The following is a 15,079-nucleotide window of genomic DNA, read 5'->3' as shown; positions in this document are numbered from 1 at the left end:
GTAAAGGAACAGTATCATCGGGATAATTGGAAAGTCCCTGTGTGTCAACCTCTGTGCTTCGTGGCAAGGTAGACTAGCAAACATACCCAACCTTTACTCACATTCGAGAAAACACTCCTAACAAGATTGTTTGCTCCAAAATCGAAGAAGCACCGCCCTCCGAATCTCGAGAGCCAGACTCCCAACATGATTACTTTCTCAAAAATCGAAGAGACACCGCTCTCCGAATCTCGAGAGCCAGACCCCCAGCATGATTGCTTTCTCAAAAATCGAAGAGACATCGTTCTCCGAATCTCGAGAGCCAGATCCCCGATAGGATTGCTTGTTCGAAAACCGAAGAGGCACCACTTCCCCAACTTCAAGAGCCGGATCTCCTTGGATAAAGCTTGTCTGTAATCTTCACAAGCAACATCAGCTTTCCAGATACCACAGACCATTTTTTCAAAGTGCTCTGACAGAGTTAAAACATGTGAAGCTGGCAGCTATCACTACCGTGCTATGACCAAGTAGGGTAAAGGAATAGCATTACTACTTGTTGTTAGGGAGACTCCTATATATGTCGACCTCCATCCCCAACGGACTGGCAGACCTGCAAAAATGCTCAACCCTTCCTCATATCTGAGAGGGCACTCCCAACGAAGCCTTTCGAAATATTCAGGTTTCTTTCCCCCCGATAATACCTCTGCAAACAAGCTATACTAGAGCAAGAATATCTCATATCATCAGGGTTAAAAGCAAGAGTATCCCATATCATGCTTTTTCCCTATCTTTTCATTTGGCTTTGTTCTTACCTGCAAGACAAGGAGAAAGAGAATAATCAGTCAGCACTTGGAATCAAGCTTCTAACCAGGAACTGACTGCCTGGAACCCCTTACCTGATTACTTACATGGCATTGCTCTCGAGTACTCATCTTCAACATCTTATGCTTCCAGGGAAGATACCGCATCTGCCTGAGGAACAGATAGGGCAAGTGAGAAGGATACAAGGAAGCATGTGGAGACAAGCGTAACAGCACACGTGCAGATACATCCACTACTCTGTCAAAAGCAAAAGTATCCCATATCAGCAGGGTCGAACGTACTCTAGATTTGATGGACTTGTTTTGACCCTCAAATTCTTCAGTCGGCCTTATATTCTGAAGGAAACCAGAAAACCCTCCAGCTCAGTTCAAGAATAAGCCTGTGGAAAGTTACTTCTTCAAAAGCAAAAATATCCCATATTATCTCTTCTCATTTTTCTTCTCTTTATCCTTCATGCTGCCTGCAAGATAGGGAGAATGTGAACAATCAGCCGGAGCTCTGATTGCTTACCTTGTCTGTCACCTCTTTCAGCAGATCTCCTAGCTCGACGACTTGGGAGACTCCTACTACATGGTTTGTATCGCACTTGACCAAGCCTGAAACTACAAGTAAGCTTCAAGTGAAATTGATACATTACCTTGTGCATCTCCACCAGTTAAAGATACCACCCCTGGATGGAGGAAGAGTACTTCCAGAGAAGATGCCACATCTACCTATGAGACATATAAGGCAAGTCAAGACGATACCACACTCCGATACTTAGAAGTTTCGTGATTACGAGATCATTATCCCACAATATTTTCTAATGTCATTTGTACTAAATCATTCACTTGTACTCACTAAAGGAGAGCTTGAACCTATGTACTTGTGTAAACCCTTCACAATTAATGAGAACTCATCTATTTCGTGGACGTAGCCAATCTGGGTGAACCACGTACATCTTATGTTTGTTTTCCTATCTCTATCCATTTATATACTTATTCACACTAATGATCGGAGCAATCTAGCGAAGATCACAAAAAACGACCGTTTTCGCTACCTAGGATCTATCTTGCAAGAGAACGGAGAATTAGATGGAGATCTCAACCATAGAATACAAGCTGGATGGATGAAGTGTAAGAGTGCATCCGACGTGTTGTGTGACCGTCGTAGGCCACTGAAGCTCAAGGGAAAATTTTATAGGACGACAATAAGGCCAGCGATGTTGTATGGCACAGAATGTTGGGCGGTGAAGCATCAACACGTACACAAAATGGGTGTAGCGGAGATGAGGATGCTTCGTGGGATGTGTGGGCACACAAGAAAGGATAAGATTGAGAATAAGGATATCCGAGGTAAAGTAGGAGTAGCCGAAATTGAAGGAAAGATGAGAGAAAATCGGTTCCAGTGATTTGGACATGTGCAAAGAAGGCCTACTGACGCTCCGGTTCGAAGATGTGACTACGGGACAGAGGTTTAGGGCCGAAGGGGTAGAGGAAGACCTAGGAAAACTTTGGAAGAGACTCTAAGAAAAGACTTAGAGTACTTGGATTTAACGGAGGACATGACACAAAACCGAGCGCAATGGCGTTCTAGGATTCATATAGCCGACCCCACTTAGTGGGAAAATGCTTTGTTGTTGTTGTTGTTGTTGTAGAGTAATAATCCTCAACTAAAAATTCATTACCATTGATTCCTCAACTGATTTCGTCAACTTCGTCAGAATTGCTCCAATTGAGTTAAAGTTACTATTTCTCAAATTGGATTAAAGTTGAAGGACCAATAGTAATTGATTTTTAGTTGAAGGATCATAACTGTACGTTTTGATGAGTTGAGAGATCAATGATAATTGATTTTTAGTTGATGAACCATTGCTCTAATTGAGTTAAAGATAAGGGAGTATTGCTACAATTTACTCATATATTTAACTGCTAATTTTCAGTGGGCTTAGACCCAATAACGAGGCCCAAAATTGGAGACAGGTGGCAGGAGGCCCAAAACTATTTATTTTCAACGGGCACAGGCCCAACTTAAAGGCAGGAGGCCGAAGAAGCCTAGGCTTTCAGTTTCATAGACGCGCCGAAAATATTAGACCAAAACGAAACGTGCAGAAAAAAACCCACCAACGAACGCAACGGCGAAACGTTTCGTCGTAACGAGAAACGTACCGAACGAAACGAAAACCAAAACCAAAAGCAAAATCAAATGGCCTCCCACACAAGGCACTCCTGCTTGCTTTTGCTTCTCCTTCTCTCCAACCCTTCAATTCTTTAATTATTGTTAATTAATTTAATTTATCAATAATCTTTATAAACTTTTAAATCCGCCAATCAATTGAATATTATTTCAAGTATTTTCAACGCCACTGTCACGCGGCAAATCAAATCAAAGCCTCCAATCACCGCCGGTCTCCTCGCTCCCTCGGCTTCCGTCGAAGCAAAAGAAGACGCAGAGCTCCTCCGTTTGTGGCGGCGATACCGAAATCGGTGTTTGAGGCGTTGCGTTTAGGATATCGGAAATAGAATCCGATGAGTAACCAGAAGAAGAGGAATTTTCAGATAGAGGCGTTCAAGCACAGGGTGGTTGTGGATCCGAAGTACGCAGACAAGACGTGGAAGGTTCTGGAGCACGCAATCCGCGAGATTTACAATCACAATGCCAGTGGCCTCAGCTTCGAAGAGCTTTACAGGTTCGCTCGCTCCCTCACGCTCCTCTTAATTTCATGTATTTGTGTTTGCTTTTTTGAATTGCTTTGATTTGTTTGGAGAATTAGATTTTATTGATTTTTGTTGATTTAAATTTGCTAAATTCACTTTCATCGTTTTCGTTTCGATGCTTTCGATCCAGGCATAGATTGAGTATTTGTGAAGGAAGAGCTAAAAATATGTTTGAATGAAATGAGAATAACCTTGCTGTAGAAAGCACTTGTTTAAATAAACAGTTATGCTACAAGTGCTTTTATTACAATAACGTCAAAAAACTTATCAAATTTAAGTGCTTTCTGGAGAAGCACTTTCACCTGCTGAAGCAGTCCAAACACGCCTAAATGCGAATTGATATGCAATTGAGAAGAAGTGCTTTAGGATTTTATGTGATTTTGCTTCTTATTAGGAAAACGAGAATTGATATTCATGTTGCTAAACTATGTTGTTTTATGGATTCAGAAATGCCTACAATATGGTGCTCCACAAATTTGGCGAGAAGCTTTACTCGGGACTGGTTGCAACCATGACTTCTCATCTCAAAGAGATATCTAAATCGATTGAATCTGCTCAGGGTGGAATGTTTCTTGAAGAAATGAATAAGAAATGGACTGAACACAACAAGGCGTTGCAGATGATTCGAGACATTCTGATGTACATGGACAGGACTTACATTCCGAGCACTCAGAAAACCCCAGTTCACGAGCTTGGGCTCAACCTTTGGAGAGACAATACTGTCCGCTCTAGCAAGATTCAGATGAGGCTTCTTAACACACTTCTTGAACTAGTGCTCAGAGAACGAACCGGTAATGTTATCAACCGGGGTTTGATGAGGAATATAATTAAGATGCTTATGGATTTAGGTCCTTCAGTTTACCGGGATGACTTTGAGAATCATTTTCTTGAGGTTTCAGCTGAATTTTACAAGGGCGAGTCTCAAAAATTTATCGAGTGCTGCGATTGTGGGGATTATCTGCAGCAGGCTGAGAGGCGCCTGAATGAGGAACTGGAAAGGGTGACACATTACTTGGATGCCAAGAGTGAAGCCAAGATAACAAATGTGGTGGAGAAGGAGATGATTGCAAACCACATGCTGAGATTAGTCCACATGGAGAATTCAGGTTTGGTGAACATGCTTCTTGATGATAAGTATGAAGACCTTGGAAGAATGTACAACTTGTTCCGTCGGGTTGCCAACGGTCTCCCAACAATACGAGAAGTGATGACTTCTCACATCAGGGAAACTGGTAAACAGCTGGTTACCGATCCAGAAAGGTTGAAGGATCCAGTGGAGTTTGTCCAGAGGCTCTTGGATGAGAAAGATAAGTATGACAGCATTATTAGACTGTCTTTTAACAATGACAAGACATTCCTAAATGCTTTGAATTCCTCTTTCGAGTACTTCATTAATCTCAACAATCGTTCGCCTGAGTTCATTTCGCTGTTTGTTGATGACAAACTCCGCAAAAGTTTGAAGGGGGTCAGTGAGGAGGATGTAGAAATTATTCTCGACAAGGTGATGATGTTGTTCCGTTACTTGCAGGAGAAAGACGTATTCGAGAAGTACTATAAACAGCATTTGGCAAAGCGGCTTTTGTCTGGTAAAACTGTCTCCGACGATGCAGAGAGAAGTTTGATAGTTAAGCTCAAGACCGAATGCGGATACCAGTTTACTTCAAAATTAGAGGGCATGTTTACAGATATGAAAACCTCCCAGGATACAATGCAAGGGTTTTATGCAAGTCATTCCGAGCTAGAGGATGGCCCTACATTGACCGTCCAGGTTCTGACGACAGGGTCCTGGCCCACTCAACCTAATGTGACATGCAACCTTCCGTTAGAAATGTCGGAACTCTGCGAGAAGTTCCGTTCGTATTACCTCGGGACACATACAGGCCGGAGATTGTCCTGGCAGACAAACATGGGCACAGCAGATATAAAGGCTACCTTCGGGAAAGGCCAGAGGCATGAGTTGAACGTCTCCACTTACCAAATGTGTGTCCTAATGCTGTTTAATAATGCTGATCGACTGAACTATAAGGAGATTGAGCAGGCCGCGGAGATTCCCGCCTTAGATTTGAAGAGATGTCTGCAATCCATGGCTTGTGTGAAGGGAAAGAATGTTCTACGGAAAGAGCCTATGAGTAAAGACATTGGCGAGGACGATGCTTTCTTTGTTAACGACAAGTTCACAAGTAAGTTGTATAAGGTGAAGATAGGCACGGTGGTTGCGCAGAAGGAATCAGAACCCGAAAAACAAGAGACTCGTCAGAGAGTGGAGGAGGACAGGAAGCCCCAGATCGAAGCTGCGATAGTGAGAATCATGAAATCCAGGAGGACTCTGGATCATAACAACGTAATATCCGAGGTCACAAAGCAGTTGCAATCTCGATTCCTGGCCAACCCAACGGAGATTAAGAAGCGGATTGAGTCCCTTATCGAGCGGGAGTTTTTGGAACGCGACAATGTAGACAGAAAATTGTATCGGTATCTTGCCTAACGAAATCGTTTATTTGTTGTCTTAGCATTTACAACTGGAAATTGTACCTCGGCCAGGTGATTGTAATGTTGTTCTGATCTCTGTAAGCTCCATTGATTTTCAATGAATATCCATTTCTTTTCCACTTGAAACATTCGCTGTTGAGCTGATCGGATGACATTTTCCGTTCCACCAATGACATCATTACTTCAATTAACCCAAAAGTGGGATTACATTAACATAATTACCGGCGGAGGCAACAACATTAGCAAGAAAATTTCCTTCCAGTTATTCAACGGATCATTCAATAGAAGGGGACTCCGTCACAAGTTCACCGGCTAACACCATGTCGAGGGGCTTACATAACCCGAGTTTGATCTTGATGCTTCCATAGCGCATGTCCAAATGAGCGTCGACACTACTACCACACTACTTCAACACGGGTTGGGTTTGGCACCGTGGCCCTGGCAGCTTTGGACTTGAGAGTGGCAATCTTTGAGCCATCAAACAAAAACCTCCTTGTTGAAGTACAATTGTCCATAGCGACTTCCACAACCTGTGTAGGAAATCTAGTGTTGGGTAGAAAGAAGCCACGGCACCAAAATCGGGATCTGGAGGAAGCAGCACTCGATGATGATCACCATTACTAGTACTACTGGCCAAGCCGAGGGCAGTTGCAGCCCAGGTTTTAATAAATGTGCTGCCCATACATACATCGGCGGCCTCATGTGACATGCTGACTCCGATTGCCAATCCACCACATTCAAGGAAGTTGGCCTGGACAAGTAGAAGATGGCCTGTCATTGCTTGTCTGGATGTAATATCAGCTGGAATCATTTGCTCTAGCATCCCAAGATCATCTGGTTTGTCCATAATTTTCGACACGGGACGGTTGACTTGAGCTTCAAGAAATGCAGCCCAGAGGTCGTCACAACAGATGGAATCGTCATATTGAATTGTTCCTGCAAAGGGATATAAGTGAGTGAGGGATAAGATAAAGATGTCTTTAGAATGCTGGATCTGTTGGTGCTGCTAATAGAGCTGCAGGCAGGATAGAAGAGCAGCAGCGAGATATAAGATTCAGAAAATAGCTGATATAAAACAGAGAGCCTTCTAATTTTGAGGTGGAGAGGAGTCGGAGACAATGGTCTAATATTTTTCACTCCCGAATCCAAGACTTAACATCTGAAGTCCGAACTCATCATCTTGCTGTAACCAGCAGCTGCATCTGCAGCTTCTTAAAAAACAGACAACAAATGCAACGCTTGAAATTATATAGGATAAAACTTTGAGTCCTTTACGTAAGAAAATTCCCCACAACAACAATGGGACTGAAATTGTGAATTCAATTTAAAACAAAATCTTATCATTTGAATAATATCCAATGAAGTTTTACAGCCAACTGGGATGTGAATAGCTAATACAATAGAAATGTCGGTGATTATGTTTTGGAAGCATCTAATTTGTTTTACCGCTATTTAGGTCATCGTAGGTCGTACCCAGTGCACAAGGCTCCCGCTTTAAGTAGGGTCTGGGAGAGATGAATGTCGGCTAACCTTACCCCCATTTTATGGAGAGGCTGCTCCCAAGTCTCGAACCCGAGACCTACCGCTCATGGGCGAAGGCACTTGCCATCGCACCAAGTGCGACCTCTGTGCGATACCTGAAAATGAGGAACAAATAAGGATCGAACCAGATTGAATTACAATCGGCAAAACACAGTGTGGTACCTTGGTTCTTTGGAAGCTATGACTCTGAAATGAGAATGCGGTTTTGAATTTCAGAGAATGTCTTCACATCTAGACCCCATAACCTGTTTATTCAAATCAAAGGTAAGTCCTACGAACTCTGTAATTAACTTACTGCGACATGGATAAAACATCACAACGGTAATACTCTTTTGCAAAAAGAATCATGAAACGCAGCACAATATGAATGTTTATATCATGATCAAAACGGGAACAAGACATGGCAAGACATGGCACAAATGCTATTTATACTGAGAAGAACTCTTACAAGCAATCGATTCCAATGGCATTGGCGCCATCCTTATCCGCAATTTTATCATCACCAACATGTACTGCTTTGCCAGCATCCACATGAACTTGATCTGCAACAATCGAAGAACTTAGAGAATAGCTTCAAAGTGGACTTTTAAATTGCAAGAAAAATTCCCAATCTCAACGATAACCTTCTTATGCATACCTAAAGCAGCTTTGAATATTCCTGCATCTGGTTTTTCATACCCAACTTCTGAAGATATGATAACAGCATCAAACCTGCAAATAAAAGAAAAGGAAATCCTTCATTTCTTCATATAAAAGAAAACGAAGAAACCCAACGCCCTTTCGCCACGAATACAACAAATTAGCAACAAAACAGATGCTCACAGATGCAAAACATTAAGGTCCTCAAGCAGCTTCCTCAAGCGGGAGTCGAAATTCGATACAACAGCCAGCTTAACTCCAGCATCTTTGAGAAGGAGCATTGTTTCATAAGCTCCATCCGGAAGACGCCATGAGTCACCTTTCGCATAGTACTGAAATAACAACAAAAACCCACCACGGAAATCAAAACTAATTTCAAAATTCTCTTCAAAGATTCAAGCTTTGGTATATAATCATTGAAATTACCTCATAAACTTGTTCGAAATAATCGAGATTAGCACAACCAGTGGCTTCAGACACAACAAGTTTCCAAAACGGCCTCCCATCTCCCTACAATTATTGATTGATCACAACATCATTAATGCCCAAAACAATCAATTAGCCACAGTAATATTCAATTAGTTGCAGAAGTTAAACCAATTTAAGAAACCTGGTAACGAAGTTTCTGAGGCCAAGTAGCAGAAAAAGCTCTTCTGAAACCTTGCTTGATTTCACCTGGAGTTGCAGTCACACCTGCGGAGAATTAGAAAATGGTTTGTTTGAATTCGGTTCCAATTTTTAAATTTTGATGGGAGATTGAGGACTGGGAATTGGATACGATACCGTATTTGGTTCCGATGGAAGCGTAAACTTCTTCGACTGGTTTTTTCAGCTGAAGCAGAGTGCCTCCGGCGTCTAACAGCAATGCGTCGTAGGCCCTGCGGCTGACAGCCGATCCTCCCCCGCCGGAGTGGACGGACATGGAAGAGCAGCGAATGGAGTATTTGGGGACGTTCACACGGAGAGGTTTGAGGGCTTTCAGGAGAGCGCCGCCGTGAGACCATCTCATCAAGCAACCTTCCATGGCAGCGTTCTAGAGACCGTGGCATTAAGCAACGGTTGGGTTTTACGAACAACTTTTTATTATAAAAGCAATCGTCAGCCGCACGACGTCGTTTGCCATTTTTTTTACATGGCAAATGAATCAAGCAGTTTCTACATAAAGGGGTAAGGTTTCAGGGCCAAATGAGGAGAGGGAGATCTAAGAAGATTTTGGAAGAGACTATATGAAAAGACTTAAGAGTACTTTAGATTTAATAGAAAACGTGACACAGAACCGAGCGCAATACAACAACAACAACAACAAAGTCTTTTCCTACTAAGTGGGGTCGGCTATATGAATCATAGAACGCCATTGCGCTCGATTTTGTGTCATGTCCTCCGTTAGATCCAAGTACTCTAAGTCTTTTCTTAGAGTCTCTTCCAAAGTTTTCCTAGGTCTTCCTCTACCCCTTCGGCCCTGAACCTCTGTCCCGTAGTCACATCTTCGAACCGGAGCATCAGTAGGCCTTCTTTGCACATGTCCAAATCACCGGAACCGATTTTCTCTCATCTTTCCTTCAATTTCGGCTACTCCTACTTTACCTCGGATATCCTCATTCCCAATCTTATCCTTTCTCGTGTGCCCACACATCCCACGAAGCATCCTCATCTCCGCCACACCCATTTTGTGTACGTGTTGATGCTTCACCGCTCAACATTCTGTGCCATACAACATCGCTGGCCTTATTGCTGTCCTATAAAATTTTCCCTTGAGCTTCAGTGGCCTACGACGGTCACACAACACGCCGGATGCACTCTTACACTTCATCCATCCAGCTTGTATTCTATGGTTGAGATCTCCATCTAATTCTCCGTTCTCTTGCACGATAGATCCTAGGTAGCGAAAACGGTCGCTTTTTGTGATCTTCGCTAGATTGCTCCAGTCATTAGTGTGGATAAGTATATAAATGGATAGAGACAGGAAAGCAAACACAAGATGTACGTGGTTCACCCAGATTGGCTACGTCCACGGAATAGAGGAGTTCTCATTAATTGTGAAATGTTTACACAAGTACATAGGTTCAAGCTCTCCTTTAGTGAGTACAAGTGAATGATTTAGTACAAATGACATTAGGAAATATTATGGGAGAATGATCTCGTAATCACGAAACTTCTAAATATCGGAGTGCGGTATCGTCTTGACTTGCCTTATCTGTCTCATAGGTAGATGTGGCATCTTCTCTGGAAGTACTCTTCCTGCATCCAGGGGTGGTATCTTTAACTGGTGGAGATGCACAAGGTAATGTATCAATTTCACTTGAAGCTTACTTGTAGTTTCAGGCTTGGTCAAGCGCGATACAAACCATGTAGTAGGAGTCCCCCAAGTCGCCGAGCTAGAGGATCTGCTGAAAGAGGTGACAAACAAGGTAAGCAATCAGAGCTCCGGCTGATTGTTCACATTCTCCCTATCTTGCAGGCAGCATGAAGGATAAAGAGAAGAAAATGAGAAGAGATGATATGAGATACTTTTGCTTTTGAAGAAGTAACTTTCCACAGGCTTATTCTTGAACTGAGCTGGAGGGTTTTCTGGTTTCCTCCAGAGTATAAGGCCGACTGAAGAATTTGAGGGTCAAAACAATTCCATCAAATCTAGAGTACGTTCGACCCTGCTGATATGAGATACTTTTGCTTTGACAGAGTAATGGATGTATCGGCACGTGTGCTGTTTCACTTGTCTCCACATGCTTCCTTGTATCCTTCTCCCTTGCCATATCTGTTCCTCAGGCAGATGCGGTATCTTTCCTGGAAGCATAAGATGTTGAAGATGAGTACTCGAGAGCAATGGCAGGTAAGTAATCAGGTAAGGGGTTCCAGGCAGTCAGTTCCTGGCTGGAAGCTTGATTCCAAGTGCTGACTGATTGCTCTCTTTCTCCTTGTCTTGCAGATAAGAACAAGGCCAAAGGAAAAGATAGGGAAAAAGCATGATATGGGGTACTCTTGCTTTTAACCTGACGATATGAGATATTCTTGCTCTAGTATAGCTTGTTTGCAGAGATATTATCGGGGGGAAAGAAAGTTGAATATTTTGAAAGGCTTCGCTGAGAGTGCCCTCTCAGATATGATGAAGGGTTGAGCATTTTTGCAGGTCTGCCTATCCGTTGGGAATGGAGGTCGACATATATAGGAGTCTCCTTAACAACAAGTAGTAATGTTATTCCTTTACCCTACTTGGTCATAGCACGGTAGTGGGAGCTGCCAGCTTCACATGTTTTAACTCTGTCAGAGCACTTTGAAAAAGTGGTCTGTGGTATCTGGAAAGGTGATGTTGCGTGTGAAGATTACAGACAGCTTTATCCAAGGAGATCCGGCTCTTGAAGTTGGGAAAGTGTTGCCTCTTCGGTTTTCGAACAAGCAATCCTATCGGGGATCTGGCTCTCGAGATTCGGAGAACGATGCCTCTTCGATTTTTGGGAAGGCAATCATGCTAGGGGTCTGGCTCTCGAGATTCGGAGAACGGTGTCTCTTCGATTTTTGAGAAAGTAATCATGTTGGGAGTCTGGCTCTCGAGATTCGGAAGGCGGTGCCTCTTCGATTTTGGAGCAAGCAAACTTGTGGGGGGTGTTTTCTCGAATGTGAGTAAAGGTTGGGCATGTTTGCTAGTCTACCTTGCCACGAAGCACAGAAGTTGACACATAGGGACTTTCCAATTATCCAGCAATGGTACTGTTCCTTTACCATCTCTTCGATTTTTGAGAAAGTAGTCATGTTGGGAGTCTGGCTCTCGAGATTCGGAGGACGGTGCCTCTTCGATTTTGGAGCAAGCAATCTTGTTGGGAGTGTTTTCTCGAATGTGAGTAAAGGTTGGGCATGTTTGCTAGTCTACCTTGCCACGAAGCACAGAGGTTGACACACAGGGACTTTCCAATTATCCAGCAGTGGTACTGTTCTTTTACCCTTGTGGGTAATAATATGGTAGCTAGACCTTCAAAATTTATGTGTCTAAACTTTGTTAGTGCTGTTTCTTTGCTATTCTTTTACCCTTCTTGGTCAGAGCGATGTAGTGCGAGCTGCAAGCTTCACGTACTCAACTTTGGCAGAGAACTTTGGCAAAGTTATCTGTGGTACCCATGAGCTACTGTTGCGTGTGGGAAGTGGGTGATTGAACAGTAAGACTCATGTGCTTTCTACTTCACCAGAAGTCTTCGACAGAATGCCCATAATTTTCGCAAAGCTGAGTGTGTGTGTGACAGGTGCTGACAAGGCTGGAAAAGTAGGTGCCTCTTCGATTTCTGAGATCGGCTTTCGTGGTCTCTTAGCAGCCCAACTTTTGAGAAAGCAAGCGCCTCTTCGATTTCTGAGAACGGCCTTCGTGGTCTTTGAGCAACCCAACTTTTGAGAAAGCAAAGGCCTTTTCGATTTCTGAGATTGACCCTCGTGGTCTCTGAGCAGCCCAGCTTTTGAGAAAGCAAACGCCTCTTCGATTTCTGAGCAGGCGCCTCTTCGATTTCTGAAGCTCTGTCGAGTGCAGATTTTTATAGGGGCTGGCATTAAGTTCCAAAGCACACTTGAAACTCTACCAGTAGAAGCTCTATTCTTGCACTTCTTAGATTTTGATTTGTCCGACCTCTTCTCTCTTCAACACCTTTGAAAATGTCTGGTCCCTCCGACCGTCGTTTTGACTTGAACCTTGTTAAAGAGGCAGCTCCGCCTTCTCCAGACAACATATGGCGCCCATCCTTCGTCTCCCCTAATGGTCCTCTTACCGTTGGGGATTCCGTGATGAAGAATGATATGACCGCTGCGGTGGTGGCCAGGAACCTTCTCACTCCCAAAGATAACAGACTACTTTCCAAACGGTCTGATGAGTTAGCTGTTAAGGATTCTCTGGCTCTCAGTGTTCAGTGTGCAGGTTCTGTGTCTAATATGACCCAACGCCTATTTGCTCGAACCCGTCAAGTTGAATCATTGGCGGCTGAAGTGATGAATCTCAAACAGGAGATTAGAGGGCTCAAGCATGAGAATAAACAGTTGCACCGGCTCGCACATGACTATGCTACAAACATGAAGAGGAAGCTTGACCAGATGAAGGAATCTGATGGTCAGGTTTTACTTGATCATCAGAGATTTGTGGGTTTATTCCAAAGGCATTTATTGTCTTCGTCTTCTAGGGCTGTACCGCGTAATGAAGCTCCAAATGATCAACCTCTGATGCCTCCTCCTTCTAGGGTTCTGTCCAGTACTGAGGCTCCGAATGATCCCCCTCCGGTGCCTTCTCTTTCTGAGGCTCTACCGACTGCTGAGACTTCTCCTAAGCAACCTTTGTGAAGGCTCCCTCTTGTTTGTTTATTTTGACTTATGTATATGTACATATTTGTAGCTTATCGGGGATATCAATAAATAAGCTTTCCTTCATTTCAACGTATTGTGTTAATTACACCAAAGCCTTATTCGTTAAGTTATTTGAATTTTCTTTTGTTGAAGCTTTGTGAGTGGAGCATGTAGGTTGAGGTAGTGTTCCCTTAATTTCCTGAGTAAGGAAAACTTCTCGGTTGGAGACTTGGAAAATCCAAGTCACTGAGTGGGATCGGCTATATGAATCTTAGAACGCCATTGTGCTCGGTCCTGTGTCATGTCCTTCGTTAGATCCAAGTACTCTAAGTCTTTTCTTAGAGTCTATTCCAAAGTTTTCCTAGGTCTTCCTCTACCCCTTTGGCCCTGAACCTCTGTCCCATAGTCGCATCTTCTAATCGGAGCGTCAGTAGGCCTTCTTTGCACATGTCCAAATCACCGTAACCGATTTTCTCTCATCTTTCCTTCACTTTCGGCTACTCCTACTTTACCCCGGATATCCTCATTCCTAATCTTATCATTTCTCGTGTGCCCACACATCCAACGAAGCATCCTCATCTCCGCTACACCCATTTTGTGTACGTGTTGATGCTTCACCGCCCAACATTCTGTGCCATACAGCATCGCCGGCCTTATTGCCGTCCTATAAAATTTTCCCTTGAGCTTCAGTGGCATACGGCGGTCACACAACACGCCGGATGCACTCTTCCACTTCATCCATCCAGCTTGTATTCTATGGTTGAGATCTCCATCTAATTCTCCGTTCTTTTGCAAGATAGATCCTAGGTAACGAAAACGGTCGCTCTTTGGTATTTCTTGATCTCCGATCCTCACCCTTAACTCGTTTTGGCCTCCATTTGCACTGAACTTGCACTCCATATATTCTGTCTTTGATCGGCTTAGGCGAAGACCTTTAGATTCCAACACTTCTTTCCAAAGGTTAAGCTTTGCATTTACCCCTTCCTGAGTTTCATCTATCAACACTATATCGTCTGCGAAAAGCATACACCAAGGAATATCATCTTGAATATGTCCTGTTAACTCATCCATTACCAACGCAAAAAGGTAAGGACTTAAGGATGAGCCTTGATGTAATCCTACAGTTATGGGAAAGCTTTCAGTTTGTCCTTTATGAGTTCTTACGGCAGTCTTTGCTCCTTCATACATATCCTTTATAGTTTGGATATATGCTACTCGTACTCATTTCTTCTCTAAAATCCTCCAAAGAATGTCTCTTGGGACCCTATCATACGCTTTCTCCAAATCTATAAAGACCATGTGTAAATCCTTTTTCCCATCTCTATATCTTTCCATCAATCTTCGTAAGAGATAGATTGCCTCCATGGTTGAGCGCCCTGGCATGAACTCGAATTGGTTGTCCGAAACCCGTGTCTCTTGCCTCAATCTATGCTCAATGACTCTCTCCCAGAGCTTCATTGTATGACTCATTAGCTTAATACCCCTATAGTTCATGCAATTTTGTACGTCGCCCTTATTCTTGTAGATAGGCACCAAAGTGCTCGTTCGCCACTCATTTGGCATCTTCTTCGTTTTCAAAATCCTATTGAAAAGGTTAGTGA

The 15,079-nt window shown here is 43.2% G+C and overlaps 2 protein-coding genes across 5 annotated transcripts; one reads left to right on the top strand and one right to left on the bottom strand.

Moving 5' to 3' along the window:
- Positions 1–2,920: 2,920 nt before the first annotated feature.
- LOC126607127 (cullin-3A-like) lies at positions 2,921–6,113 on the top strand. The gene is made up of 2 exons (XM_050274577.1): positions 2,921–3,469; positions 3,945–6,113. Exons 1-2 carry the CDS (start codon positions 3,309–3,311, stop codon positions 5,980–5,982), a joined length of 2,199 nt encoding a protein of 732 aa, XP_050130534.1. The 5' UTR covers positions 2,921–3,308; the 3' UTR covers positions 5,983–6,113.
- On the bottom strand, positions 6,075–9,242 carry LOC126607141 (uncharacterized). Of its 4 annotated transcripts, none has more exons than XR_007617504.1 (9): positions 8,952–9,242; positions 8,779–8,861; positions 8,595–8,678; positions 8,352–8,500; positions 8,167–8,240; positions 7,978–8,071; positions 7,692–7,774; positions 7,434–7,624; positions 6,075–6,923 (listed from the first exon to the last, which is right to left on the bottom strand). XR_007617504.1 is itself a non-coding variant. In XM_050274607.1 (8 exons), exons 1-7 carry the CDS (start codon positions 9,190–9,192, stop codon positions 7,708–7,710), a joined length of 792 nt encoding a protein of 263 aa, XP_050130564.1. In that variant the 5' UTR covers positions 9,193–9,242; the 3' UTR covers positions 6,075–6,923; positions 7,692–7,707. The 4 variants fall into 4 exon arrangements, 2 of the variants coding, with proteins under 2 accessions (XP_050130564.1, XP_050130563.1); XR_007617505.1 differs by having other exon boundaries at positions 7,461–7,624; XM_050274607.1 differs by lacking the exon at positions 7,434–7,624.
- Between the last annotated feature and the right edge of the window lie 5,837 nt (positions 9,243–15,079).

Source organism: Malus sylvestris, chromosome 16, assembly GCF_916048215.2.
Source record: "Malus sylvestris chromosome 16, drMalSylv7.2, whole genome shotgun sequence".
Taxonomy (NCBI): domain Eukaryota; kingdom Viridiplantae; phylum Streptophyta; class Magnoliopsida; order Rosales; family Rosaceae; genus Malus; species Malus sylvestris.
This window is presented reverse-complemented; position numbering and strand designations above follow the sequence as displayed.